The sequence below is a fragment of the Symphalangus syndactylus genome, chromosome 3 (genome assembly GCF_028878055.3).
Source record: "Symphalangus syndactylus isolate Jambi chromosome 3, NHGRI_mSymSyn1-v2.1_pri, whole genome shotgun sequence".
Taxonomy (NCBI): Eukaryota; Metazoa; Chordata; class Mammalia; order Primates; family Hylobatidae; genus Symphalangus; species Symphalangus syndactylus.
In genome coordinates, this window is record NC_072425.2 from 7,102,694 (window position 1) to 7,116,072 (window position 13,379).

General features: G+C 52.2%; 1 protein-coding gene across 17 annotated transcripts in view; it reads right to left on the bottom strand.

The window, feature by feature from the left end:
* Nucleotides 1-13,379, bottom strand: part of EHMT1 (euchromatic histone lysine methyltransferase 1) — a 230,745-nt gene that overhangs the window by 104,228 nt on the left and 113,138 nt on the right. For all 17 annotated transcript variants that reach the window (XM_063636698.1, XM_063636694.1, XM_055270152.2 and 14 more), the window contains one exon: nt 5,655-5,835. In XM_063636698.1, the coding sequence (XP_063492768.1) occupies nt 5,655-5,835 (181 nt within the window). The remainder of the gene's footprint in view (nt 1-5,654; nt 5,836-13,379) is intronic.

Consider the following 13,379-nt stretch of genomic DNA (forward strand, 5'->3'; position numbering starts at 1 on the left):
AACGTAGAAACTCTGAAAAGCAGATTCTCCTCCTTTTCCAGGGTTTACTGTTTTGTTGCTGTTACTGGTTTTGGGGTGTTTTTGTTGTTGTCATTTTTTATAGTTGTAGGCTGTCTCTGTGAGAAGGGTGAGCCTGAGATTTAAACTGAAGGTCTTCTCATGTGCCTTTCCCTGAGCACATGCAGTCACTTTGTAATTTACCCCATATACACAGTTGCTTCTGTGTCCTAGTCTTTAATGTCTGGCTCCCAAAAGGGGAAAACAATAAAAATGAAGTGGGGAGATAAAAACAGCACTGGCCCTTTACATTTCTTGCCCGTCACATGGAAGAAAGGCTCGCAATCAGATGAGAGGGCCTCTGTATGCACCTGGGGACCAGGTCCTCTTTGCCCACCCTGGCTCCCACAAGCTGCATGCACACTGTTCCAGAACACCGCACACCCTGCACCACAGGGCACTGGGCAGCAGAGCTGAAACGGACTGAAATTAACCGTCCCAGCTTCCCGTCTAGAAGTTGCAAACCTTCAGTAGACTCCAGAGTTCCAAAATAGTTACATCAGACAGATTCTTCCAGTGGAACTGTTGTCTAGGTGAGGAGATGAATTCCTGGTCTTCCTGCCCCACTATCTTTCTAGAATCCTCTGAAATCCGTTTTTGGTACTGTAAGGATTGTTTTTAAATTGTGAACCGCTACACATTGGAAAGATACAGAACAAGCTGCTAACAAAGATGCCAGTCCACTCTGTAAAAAGAATGAACGCTCACCTAAAACAATGCTGTGCCTGAGATCCTGAGTCAGCACGGCCATCCCCAGCCTGGGGCTGTCACACAAACGCATGTTCTCAACCTTCTTGCATAGCACTGATCTTTCATTTCTGATACTATGGAGTGGAGGGTGCAAAACAGGTCGAACAGAATCACAGCCACCCTCCATCTAAAACTAAGAATTACAGCTGCCCATGGGAACGAGCTACACACACGGGCTCTGCTATGACTTCAGGAGTACAATGCACATTGAAACCAACATGTGACTCTGCTCTTCTTTCCTGCCTGTGGTAAACTTAAGGGGGTAGCAGGAGGGTAAGAGCAGAACCATCTGTGATCATCACCACAGTAATTAAAAATTAACAGAAAGACATGACAAGAAATCTCAGCCTTTCTTTGATAACCTGGCTCCAACACCCCTCCCACAGGGAGGCAACAATGAATGGCAGGCAATGGAGTGACAGTTGAAGAAATAGAAGTGTTAACGGCAGACAAATTCCTAGGCAGATAGGAGCAGGTCCCCAGTGAAATCTGACCTTCAAGCCAAAGGCCACCTGAAGCCTGAAAACTGGGCTGCCAGTTCCCGGTGGAATCCACAACCTGGAGTGAGAACTTCCTTGATGCCTTTTAGCCAATCAAATGGTGTTTTTTCCAGACCCACCCATGGACCAATCAGCACGCACTTCCTCCATTCTGAGCCCACATAAACCCCCCAGACTCGGCCACACAACAGGACTGCCTCCCTGCCAGTAGGAGGCAGACTTTGGGTCTCCTCTCCGCTGAGTGCTGTTCTGCTGCTCAATAAAACTCTTCTCCACCTTGCTCCCCCTCCAGTTGTCCATGTAACCTCATTCTTCCTGGACCCAGGACAAGAACTTGGGACCACCCAACAGCGGGTGCAAAAAGGGCTGTAACGTGTTCCTGGCCGGCTCGCTGAGCTGCAGGCAGTGACATGCTCCCGTTAGCTGAACTGCGGGAGTGAAGAGCGGTGATCCTTCTGGGAACCCAAACCTTGGGATTCCTCAAGCCAGAGCTGTAATGCTATAGCCCTCCTGCCCGCCACTGGTGTCGGCGGCTGCCCCGTGTGATGGCAAGCAGCAGTGGAGCCAGGCCAGTCTGGGAGCTGCAGGCCAGAGCCAAAGTGGCAGAACTGAACGAGCTGGAAACACACCCCAGCCCGTACTGTGGGTGGCGAGAGCGAGAGAGCTATAGCACACTCTCCCACCCCATCCCCTTGGGGCTCCGCAGTTGCTGGTGACTCCGAATTTTGGGGCACCACTGTGTTCCCCTCATCCAGACGCCAGCGCCTGCAGCATAAACTGCTTGTGGTATGCCTCATCCAGCCACAGCTTTGCACAGAGCCAGAGCCTGGAGCTGCCCGCCCCACCACAGCAGCCAAGCGAGCCTGGCTGTGCACAGTGACCCCACGCCACGCTTGCCAACACACCCCTCACTGCTCCACTCCTGCCTTGCCCTCAGAAGGTGTGGGATCTGGGCCGGTGGCATGAGCCGAGTACAGCCTGCTGGGCCGAGTGGGCAGAATGAGCCCAGCAGGTGCAAGTGAAACTCAAGCAGAGGCGCCGCTGGCTGCAGAGGTTTACGGCCGGCAAAGGGACACTCAAGGGATCCTGTGAGAACAGGATAGGACCTACCCAGATTCCTGCTCTGTATGGACACTGTTGTAAAAGGCCTTTGTCTCTTTGCCATCCCGATAAGTGGACTCTGCACCCCGGGTCCCAGGACACTTGACAGGGGGGACTCCTCCACTGCACTCCTGTCTTTCCAGCCATGTTGAAAGGTGCACTGACGACCATCACAAGACAAGGCAGCTGTGCGTGCCATGCTCCTCTCTAGGAAACACGTTCTAGCACAGAAACTGTAACTTCTGTGCCCACTCCGGAAGCCCTGGGGTGACAACACACGGAAGCAGCTGAGGCTGAGGGAGTATCTTAACCACTGGAGCAAAGCAGGCAGCTAACTGCCAAGCACGTCTCCTCCACTGCTCGGGCCATTTTACACACCGTCCTAGGCTAACACGCTGATGGACCACCCACTTCCAGGTTACGGATAAGGAAGGGGTAGTGGAGGAAGGGGCCTGTGGAAGGGTAAACTGGGGCCTGCTAAACACACTGGGTAGTTTGTTTTTAGAAAGCTCTTTTTAAAAGATGATGATAAAATAAAACTAAAATAGGAAAAGAAAATCTCAACACTTTAACAACACTTCAGACATTACTTGTAAGTCCTAACATACGTGAGCATAACTCCATAGTTTTGCAAAACACCAAGTTTAACTGTTTCAAACAAATAAAATTAAGTCAAATAGCAAAAAAAGTTGATGGTGAGGGGAACAGATAATGACTGATTTTGTTTTCTAACTTCCAGTGAAAAGAACCAGGGCTCCCTGGAGAAAGCCGATTCCGACACTGGGAAGAGACAAGGCAAGGTAAACAGACCATCCAGTGAATGGGGGAAGGTCTTCATGAAGAGGTGGCCACGCCCCGGGACTCACAACCAGTGAGTGAATCAGCAAGGTCTTCGTGATGAGGCGGCCACGCCCCAGGACTCATTTTCATGATGAGGTGGCCACACCCCAGGACTCACAACCAGCCTAGGGGAACCCCACTGGACAAACTTGGGACAATTTGAGCAACAAAATAAATAATGATAGGAATGGATTACAGTCCAGAGACTCAAACAAGAGTCCGTAAATCAGTACTTAAAAATAGACAGAGAGGCTGAGGGCGGTGGCCCACGTCTGTAATCCTAGCACTTTGGGAGGCTAAGTCAGGACGACTGCCTGAGCCCACAAGTTCAAGACCAGCCTGGGCAACACAGCAAGACCCCCGTCTCTATTTTTTTTTTTTAAGTTTTTTTTTTTTTTTTTTTAAGTAAATGGACAGATAACTGTGTGGATGGACAGGAAAGTGAAGCACCTCCTTACAGCAGAAACTGAAATAATCAAGAGAGGAAATGATGGAGTTAGAAAACCACTATTTGGCACCCACCGTGCAGTACTAGTTAAGCGTGGGCCATGACAGATGCTGAAGCCCTTGGTAGGATGTGATGGGAGGTACCTACAACACCTTAGGGTCTCTCCCCGCAAGACATGCTTGCAGTCTGGGGAGCAGTAACTTGAAGATGGACAAAAAACCACCACAATTCAATTCCTAAGGACACTTGTCAGTCACCTGCATCGCTCCACGACCTGCACACAATCCTGGGAAACACTGGGCAAACTCACATCAGACACATTCTATGAAACACCTGGCCTGTACTCAAAACACCACGGTTCAGAAAGACAAAGAAGTGTGAGAATGGTTCAGATTAAAGGAAACTAGCAAAACACAACAACTAGGTACTCAAAGCTCTAGGACCAGATTTTATCTGTCCTTTGCCCTAAAAGACAGTCGGGCATGGGAAATGTGGAACAGGACACTGAGATTAGAGAGCGGCGTCGCGGTACACTTCCTCACCAGGATGTCTGTGCTGTAGTCATCTAAGATAATGTCTTCATTTTGAGGGACAGTAATTTTTAGGAAATAACATTAGTTTTCAGGGATAAAAGGGCACAATGTTTACAACTTACATTCACGTCTCAGAAAAAAGGTTATACATGGGGGGGCCGGGGGCGAGATTGTGCCATGTGGTGAAAGGAGTAAAGGGTACACAGGACTTATTTGCAGAATTTTGCAACTTTGCTGGAGGTCTGAAAATACTTAAATTAAAAAAAAATTTTTTTTTTGAGACAGAGTCTCGCTCTGTCGCCCAGGCTGGGGTGTAGTGGCGTGATGTCAGCTCACAGCAACCTCTGCTTCCTGGGTTCACACCATTCTCCTGCCTCAGCCTCCCAAGAAGCTTGGACTACAGGCACCTGCCACCAGGCCCAGCTAATTTTTTTACTTTTAGTATAGACAGGGTTTCACCGTGTTAGCCAGGATGGTCTCGATCTCCTGACCTCGTGATTCACCCGCCTCGGCCTCCCAAAGTACTGGGATTACAGGCATGAACCACCACGCCTGGCCAATAAAAAATATTTTTAAAGTCCAGAAAAAGACAGATATGTGTGGCCAGGTGATCATCCCCAAGTGAAGCCTTGCCAGCAGCAGCAGCAGCAGCAGCATTCACAAGGGCCGGCTGACCTCCCAGCATTCACAAGGGCCGGCTGACCTCCCAGCATTCACAAGGGCCGGCTGACCTCCCAGCATTCACAAGGGCCAGCTGACCTCCCAGCATTCACACGGGCCGGCAAGAAGGGCCTTGCATCTCTCCAGGATGGCACCAAACGCACACATCCCATCCCAGAAGCTGAGAAGGTTTGAAAGCCCAGGGAGCTCTGACGCATCGTTCACTCTGAGGTCCCGGGGCCCTCCCAGCACCTCCCACAAAAGGTCCCCAGTAAGGAATCAAACGTTCATCCACTCCCCGAACTGGCCATAGAAGCAGCCAGCCCAGGAGAGTGAGGAGCGTGCCCGGAGCAAGGTGGCTGGTGGCAGAGCAGCTGGAGCGGGCGGTGGTCCTCACCCTGGGCTACAGGCTTCCCCAGCACACCCCAGCGTTTCCAAAGGCACTTCACCTACAAACCAGGAAAGCTTCCAACTCCAGGGTCTTTTCCCCACATGGACCAAGTGAGTAACATAGTAGTAAAGAAAACAGTCTTCATCTTGAGAATGTTAACAAGCCAGGAAATCAATGCCGGCATGAGACAAGGCTTAGAGCAGAGGGCAGGTGAACCTCCTCAGGCATACAGGCGAGCACAGGAGGGCTGGCTGACAACAGTCATTCACCAAGAGCAGCACAGGCATTTACAGCCAAACAGAACTCTCACCTGGCAAGGGGCAGGCTCGAAACATACATTCAAAGAGCAGAGACAGTTGCCGGGTCCCCTTTACCTGTCTGTGATTTTGTGGTGGCCATGTAGCATTGGTTCTGAGGTAGCGACTGATGAAGGGATGGGAAGGGGGGTAAAAGCTGCTGTCGTCCAAAGTCAGAAATGTTTTTGTTGATCTCCTCTTTTGGTTCCTTATGATCTCTAGCTTCTCGAACTTCTCTGGGATCTTTACTGGCTGCATGCTTCAAAACAAAGACAGTGAATAACTATAACTGCATAAGTAGGTGGTCATTGAAATAACATGCAACCAAAATCACAGTTCTTCTCCCCGATAATTCCCCACAACTGAAAGATGAGATACAATGGAGAGAGGAGAAAGTCCGCAAGCGGAAACAACACAGATGTCCTCACATGTGTGCCTAGTTGCCCCTCAGATGGGTTAGGTCAGCATCTACAAACCATGGCCCAAGCTAAGAACAGCATTTACAGGGCTAAAGGCCAGAGGGAGGAATGAGGAGGAGGGAGGAGGAACAGTGACCACATGTGGTCCACAAAACCTGAAACATTTTCTAGCTGGTTCTTTGCAGAAAAAAATGTTCCAACCCCTGACTTAGGTAATACATTTACTAAGCTAAAAAGTACCCAAAATGGGCAGCATCAAAACCTCTCAAAACCTGGTTTCCCAGTTTACCACGGCTACAGTTTGCAACATCCCCAAATGGCATTTATCTCACAGTAGGTAACTACGTTGTGTGTTAAAATGGTATTTTACTCAGTCTCAGTGATCTCCTAAATCTGCCTTTAGTCTCAGCCTGCAGGGCAAAGCTGTGATACCCACAGCAAACTCCCAGTACTTCCTTCATTGCAGAATGCACAGACACAACTGAACCTCCACTCTCTGTCTGCTTCCCTTGTCACCTACAGACCTGTGATAGTTTAACTTCAAATCTAATTCAATTGAACCACACTTTACTGTGCACATAGTGGGTGCAATACACAGTAAAATACACAGTAAAAATACACAATAAAAAGTGTTAAAAGACAGGGCATTCTTCAGGAAATGGTACTGGGAGAACTGAATGACCAAGTGAAAAAGAATGAAGCTGGACCCTTTTCTAAACCATATATAAAAATTAACCCAAGATGGACCACAGACCTAACTGCAAAACCTAAAACCATAAAACTCAGGAGGAAACCGGGGAAAGCTTCCCAACACTGGATCTGGCAGTTATTTCCTAGACATGAGACCAAAAGTACAGGCAACAGAAGAAAAAAATAGACAAACTGGACTTAGTCAAAGTTAAAATTTCTGGGCCAGGTGTGGTAGCTCACACCTGTAATTCCAGCACTTTGGGAGGCCAAGGAGGAAGGATTACTTGAGGCCAGAAGTTCAAGATGCGTCTAGGCAACAGACTCAACAGACTGTCTCCACAAAGAAAAATTTCTAAAAATTAAAATTTATGTGCATCAAAGGACATAGTTAACAGTGAAAAAGCAGGCTATGGAATGGAGAAAACATCTGCAAATCCATCAGGAATTATTATCCAGAATACATGAAAAAGTCTTACAACTCAACAATAAAAAACCACCAGAATAAAAAATGGGCAAAGGACCTGAATAGACATTTCTTCAAGGAAGACATACAAATGGCTAATGAGCACATGAAAAGATGCTTACCCTCATTAGGGAAATGCGTATCAAAACCACGGTGAGTACCATTCACACACTAGGATGGCTACTATGAAAAAGGAACGCTTAACGTCATTAGGGAAATGCGTATCGAAACCACAGTGAGCAGCATGGTTGGCTACTAGGAAAGAACAGAAAAGTGTCAGTGTTGTGAGAACTGGAGAAATGGGAACCCTCGTGCACTGCTGGTAGGAATGTGAAATGGTGCATCCGCTGTGAAAAACAGGATCTTCATCCCTCAAAAAACTAAGTATGGAACTACCATGTGATCCAGCAATTCCGCTACTGGGCACGTGCCGCAGAAGCACGGAAAGCAGGGTCTTGAAGAGATGCTTGTACACCCACCTTGATAGCAGCATCAACCACAGCAGCCAAAAGGGGGAAGCCACCCAAGGGTCGGCTGTCGGGTGAACGGATCAGCAAAGTGTCGTGTGCAAAACGCAGTGAAATGTGACTCAGCCTGACAAGCAGCAAAGCTGGGGCCCGCGCTGCAGCGTGGATGAGCCTCGGGGACGCTGTGCCGAATGAAGTCAGCCAGCCACAAAAGGACAAACGTTGTACAATTCCACTTACAGGAGGTCCCTGTAAGTCGTCAAACTGATGGACACAGAAAGTAAAATGGTATTGCCAGGGACTGGGAGAGAGGGGATGGGAAGTCAGTGTTTAAAGGAGACAGAGCTTCAGTTTGGGAAGATGAAGAGGTTCCAGAGATGGAGGGTGGGGATGGCTGCACGGCAACGTGAATGTGCTTAATGCCACTGAGCTGTTTACTTAAAAATGGTTAAGTCTGATGTTATGTGTTTTACCACACACACACACACACACAAGACAAGGCACCTGCATCAACTAGAGTCAAGGCCTGGGAAAAGTGACCAAGGTCATAAGTAATGGCAACTCGAAGTGCTCGGTGGGTCTGTGACATGGGTGAACATGTGGCTGCAGAGACGGCTCTGAGGGATTCAGGAGGTGCTTGTGGAGGTTACAGGTGAGGCGGGGAGGCAGAGGGAGAGTTGCAGGTAAGAGCACACGGAGGAGAACGGGGTAGCACCTGGCTTGGGAGATGAGAGGGGTGTGCCAGGGCGAGCTGGAAGGCACAGGGGAGCGCGTGCTCTTGGGGCTGGCTCTCACGGCCTCACTGCCTCCGCCCCTCTCTGTCCCACAGGCGCACTCTGTCTGTGTCTGTTTCCCTCCCTCCTTCCCTCTCTGTCTCTCGAGCGCATCTTGCTGCCATGTGGTACTTGCAAAGCTTCTCACTGAGCCTACACTAAGCTGCCAGACACCCCACTGATGTCCAGAACAGACACAGAATGACCTGGGCTCCCTACTGGGGAACCTACCCCGGATTCACGTTCTAGTGACCACAGCTCTCTGGAGTTTTTCGTTGCTTCTCCCTATGGAGACCTGTCCAGCTCAGCAACCCTGTTTGCCACATTCAGTGATTTCTCTTGGAATGTACCTCCACCTCTGGGATGCCCTTACTTTTTCCCCGAGGGATGAATGCTCTCTTCCCTCCTCCAAAGCACAGCTCAGACACAACAGCTCCTCCTGCCATGTCTACTAATGAAGGCAACTCGTACACGGAACACTGAAAGCCCCACGAATGCCACACGTCTGCCACACAAATGCCACATGCCTGCCACACGTCTGCCCATCAATGTCCCACGAATGCCACACGTCTGCCCCACGAATGCCACACGTCTGCCCCACGAATGCCACACGCCTGCCACACAAATGCCACGTGTCTGCCCCACAAATGCCACACGCCTGCCACACGTCTGCCCCACAAATGCCACATGCCTGCCCCCACGAATGCCCCACGAATGCCACATGCCTGCCCCACGAATGCCACACGTCTGTCCCACGAATGCCACACACCTGCCCCACGAATGCCACATGCCCGTCCCACGAATGCCCCATGCCTGCCCCACGCCTGCCCCACATCTGCCCCACGAATGCCACACGTCTGCCCCACGAATGCCACACGCCTGCCCCACGAATGTCCCACGAATGCCACACGCCTGCCCCACAAATGCCACACATCTGCTGTATAACGTTTCTTGGTCTTTTTCCAGCACACCAGGTTTGACTGCAATGAAGCCACTGTTAGAACTCAGGAGTCGGTCCCCCTTTATGTCACCTACAAACCACCACGCAGGCTGTTTGGCTCACGTGGCTCTCCCCCTCAGCTGGTGCTTACAAACACAAAATGCGCTTTCAAAGTACGTATCGATGAAGGCACAAAAACAAAACCCAAAGAGAAAATAACCATGTGAGGCTAATTCTTGCCGAGGTACACAACCTATTCTTTAATTTAAAAGGTTATTTTCAAAAATCTCAACAGTAAAACTAAGAATGGCTTCACTAAGGTGAGGATTCTAGATTTAGGTTTTGTTGGGACTCTTGTCACCTAACAAAGCACAAGGAAACAACTAGCCATGGGCCGGGCGCGGTGGCTCACGCTTGTAATCCCAGCACTTTGGGAGGCCGAGGCGGGCGGATCACGAGGTCAGGAGATCGAGACCACGGTGAAACCCCGTCTCTACTAAAAATACAAAAAATTAGCCGGGCGTGGTGGCGGACGCCTGTAGTCCCAGCTACTCGGAGAGGCTGAGGCAGTTGAATGGCGTGAACCCGGGAGGCGGAGCTTGCAGTGAGCCGAGATCGCGCCACTACACTCCAGCCTGGGTGAAAGAGCGAGACTCCGTCTCAAAAAAAAAAAAAAAAAAAAAAGAACTAGCCATGGAGGCAGCACGGCCAGCCTGTCCCATCTCCATGAGGCCTGGCTCTGGGAAGGCAGCCCTTCCCCGAGGCTCCTCCCTCCTGTGGGGGTGCGGGGGGGCCCTTCCCCGAGGCTCCTCCCTCCTGTGGGGGCGGGGGGCCCTTCCCCGAGGCTCCTCCCTCCTGTGGGGGCGGGGGGGACCCTTCCCCGAGGCTCCTCCCTCCTGTGGGGGCGGGGGGGCCCTTCCCCGAGGCTCCTCCCTCCTGTGGGGGCGGGGGGGCCCTTCCCCGAGGCTCCTCCCTCCTGTGGGGGCGGAGGGGGCCCTTCCCCGAGGCTCCTCCCTCCTGTGGGGGCGGGGGGACCCTTCCCCGAGGCTCCTCCCTCCTGTGGGGCGGGGGGGCCCTTCCCCGAGGCTCCTCCCTCCTGTGGGGGCGGGGGGGCCCTTCCCCGAGGCTCCTCCCTCCTGTGGGGGCGGGGGGCCCTTCCCCGAGGCTCCTCCCTCCTGTGGGGCGGGGGGGCCCTTCCCCGAGGCTCCTCCCTCCTGTGGGGGCGGGGGGCCCTTCCCCGAGGCTCCTCCCTCCTGTGGGGGCGGGGGCGGGGGGGCCCTTCCCCGGGGCTCCTCCCTCCTGTGGGGCGGGGGGGCCCTTCCCCGAGGCTCCTCCCTCCTGTGGGGGCGGAGGGGCCCTTCCCCGAGGCTCTTCCTTCCTGTGGGGGCGGGGGGGCCCTTCCCCGAGGCTCTTCCTTCCTGTGGGGGCAGGGGGCCCTTCCCCGAGGCTCCTCCCTCCTGTGGGGGCGGGGGGGTCCCTTCCCCGAGGCTCCTCCCTCCTGACAGGGCGGGGGTGGGGCGGTGGGCTGTGCACCAGTGTGAGTCGCACAGTAGGACACTTAGTAGCACTTCTTCACACAATTGCTAAGAACCACCTCCAGTGCAGCCCAACAGGCACCGCCTCTCTCCCAGCACCTAGAGCCTAGAGTGGGCACCAGGAGGTGAGGTGTGGAAACACACACGCAGAGAGAAAAACAAGGGGCCCCATGCTGATGCCCCCTGGATTGGGCACAATTCACAGGGAAATGGAGCTGCCAACCAGGCCACAGTAACAAGCATTTCCAGGTAGAAAAGAATGTTCCCTTCCAGCGACTTCCACTTTCTTTGCCCTAACAACGGTGAAGCTGCCAGTGAGCAGGCCTCACTCTGAGCTGGGGCTTTACGATGGGGATCAACGCTGGATACTGGGTCCAAATCCCTTTGTTCTGGCCACGGGATAGTGACACTGCAGCCGTGACAACACCTTCATGTTTAAACTTTTACAAGAATATCAGATTTATTAAAGCCTGCAACATTCGTTTTATCACCAGAATGACTTTTTAAAACATAATTTTCAATAAATTGTGGTTTTAAAAAAAATACCAAACAAGACTAAATTGGGTTTGGGGTGGCAGGAAATCCTGAAGGGTGGAGAGGCCACAGGCCCAGAACCACAGACACAGACACACCCGGGCTCAGGCCCAGAAGCACAGACACACAGCACACCCTGGGCACAGGGGGGCACCCTCCCACCCACAGTCTCTGCTGCACCACCTCCGTGGGGCCCACAGACATAGAGCACACCCCGGGTGCAGGGCAGGCACCCTCCCACCCACAGTCTCTGCCGCTCCACCTCTGTGGGGCCCACAGACCCAGCCCTGCCCTGGCTCAGTCCATCCCCTCCTCCTCCTGCAGGCTCCCCGAGGAGCAGAGCAAGCTCTCCAGGGTGCGGAGAGGCAGTGGAGAATCTTCAGGAAACCAGGTTCCGAAGCCTCAAAACACTCAGGTTCTCTTTTCCTACAACTGACCAGCCTGTGAATGTTCAGTAATTTTCAACCAAATGATGTGCTGTAATCAGTTACACTTTAATTACTGTAATAACTCAATCTAGAACAAAGCGATCACTTAAATAAGCCTCATGGTCAGACAATTTTCTAAAAATTTCAAATTGCTTTTTTTCTCTACAGGAATGTGATAGGATGACAATAAAAGATCCTCACGAATAAAAATATATGAGAATAAAATCCTGGAAGTAGGACTGTAATAAAAGCATAACTTCAGGGAGATGAATGATGTACAGTTTCTAACGTGAGTTTTAAAACTGTGACTGGTGCGCCATCCATAGGCAAAAATAAATTCAACCTCAGCCCAACCCTCAGACTTTATACAAACATTAACTCAAAATAGATCACAGATTTCAAGTTCACAAGACTAAAAAAAAAAAAAAAAAAATTAGAGAAATTGAGATCTAGGGCTAGGTGAAGAGTTCTCACACACAATACCAATAGCACAATCCACAGGAGAAAATTGATAAACTGGACTTCATCAAAATGAAACACCTTTGCTCTGTGAAAGACCTTTTGGGAGAAAGAAGAGAAGCTTCAGACCAGCAGAAAATACTGGAAACCACATACCTGACAAACACTCATATACGGAACTCTCAAAGCTAACAAAACAATGTAATCATAAAACAAGCAAAAGTCTGAAAGACATTTCCCCAAAGACAACACACTGACGACAAAGCACTGTGCAAGGGGATGAGCGTGAGAGGCGTGGGAGGGAACAAGAGTGAGAGGTGTGGGGGAGGATGAGGGTGAGAGGTGTAGGAGACGGTGATGGTGAGAGGCGTGGGAGGGGGTGAGAGGCGTGGGAGGGGGTGAGAGGCGTGGGAGGGGGTGAGAGGCGTGGGACGGGGTGAGAGGCGTGGGAGGGGGTGAGGCATGGAAGGGGGTGAGAGGCGTGGGAGGGGGTGAGAGGCGTGGGAGGGGGTGAGAGGCGTGGGAGGGGGTGAGAGGCGTGGGAGGGGGTGAGAGGCGTGGGAGGGGGTGAGAGGCGTGGGAGGGGGTGAGAGGCGTGGGAGGGGGTGAGAGGCGTGGGAGGGGGTGAGAGGCGTGGGAGGGGGTGAGAGGCGTGGGAGGGGGTGAGAGGCGTGGGAGGGGGTGAGAGGCGTGGGAGGGGGTGAGAGGCGTGGGAGGGGGTGAGAGGCGTGGGAGGGGGTGAGAGGCGTGGGAGGGGGTGAGAGGCGTGGGAGGGGGTGAGAGGCGTGGGAGGGGGTGAGGCATGGAAGGGGGTGAGAGGCGTGGGAGGGGGTGAGAGGCGTGGGAGAGGGTGAGAGTGGGAGGCGTGGGAGGGGTGGGTGTGAGAAGTCCGGGAGGGGGTGAGTGTGAGAAATCCGGGAGGGGGTGAGTGTGAGAAGTCCGGGAGGGGGTGTGAGAAGTCCGGGAGGGGGTGAGTGTGAGAAGTCCGGGAGGGGGTGAGTGTGAGAAGTCCGGGAGGGGGTGAGTGTGAGAAGTCTAGGAGGGGGTGAGTGTGAGATGTCCGGGAGGGGGTGAGTGTGAGAAGTCCGGGAGGGG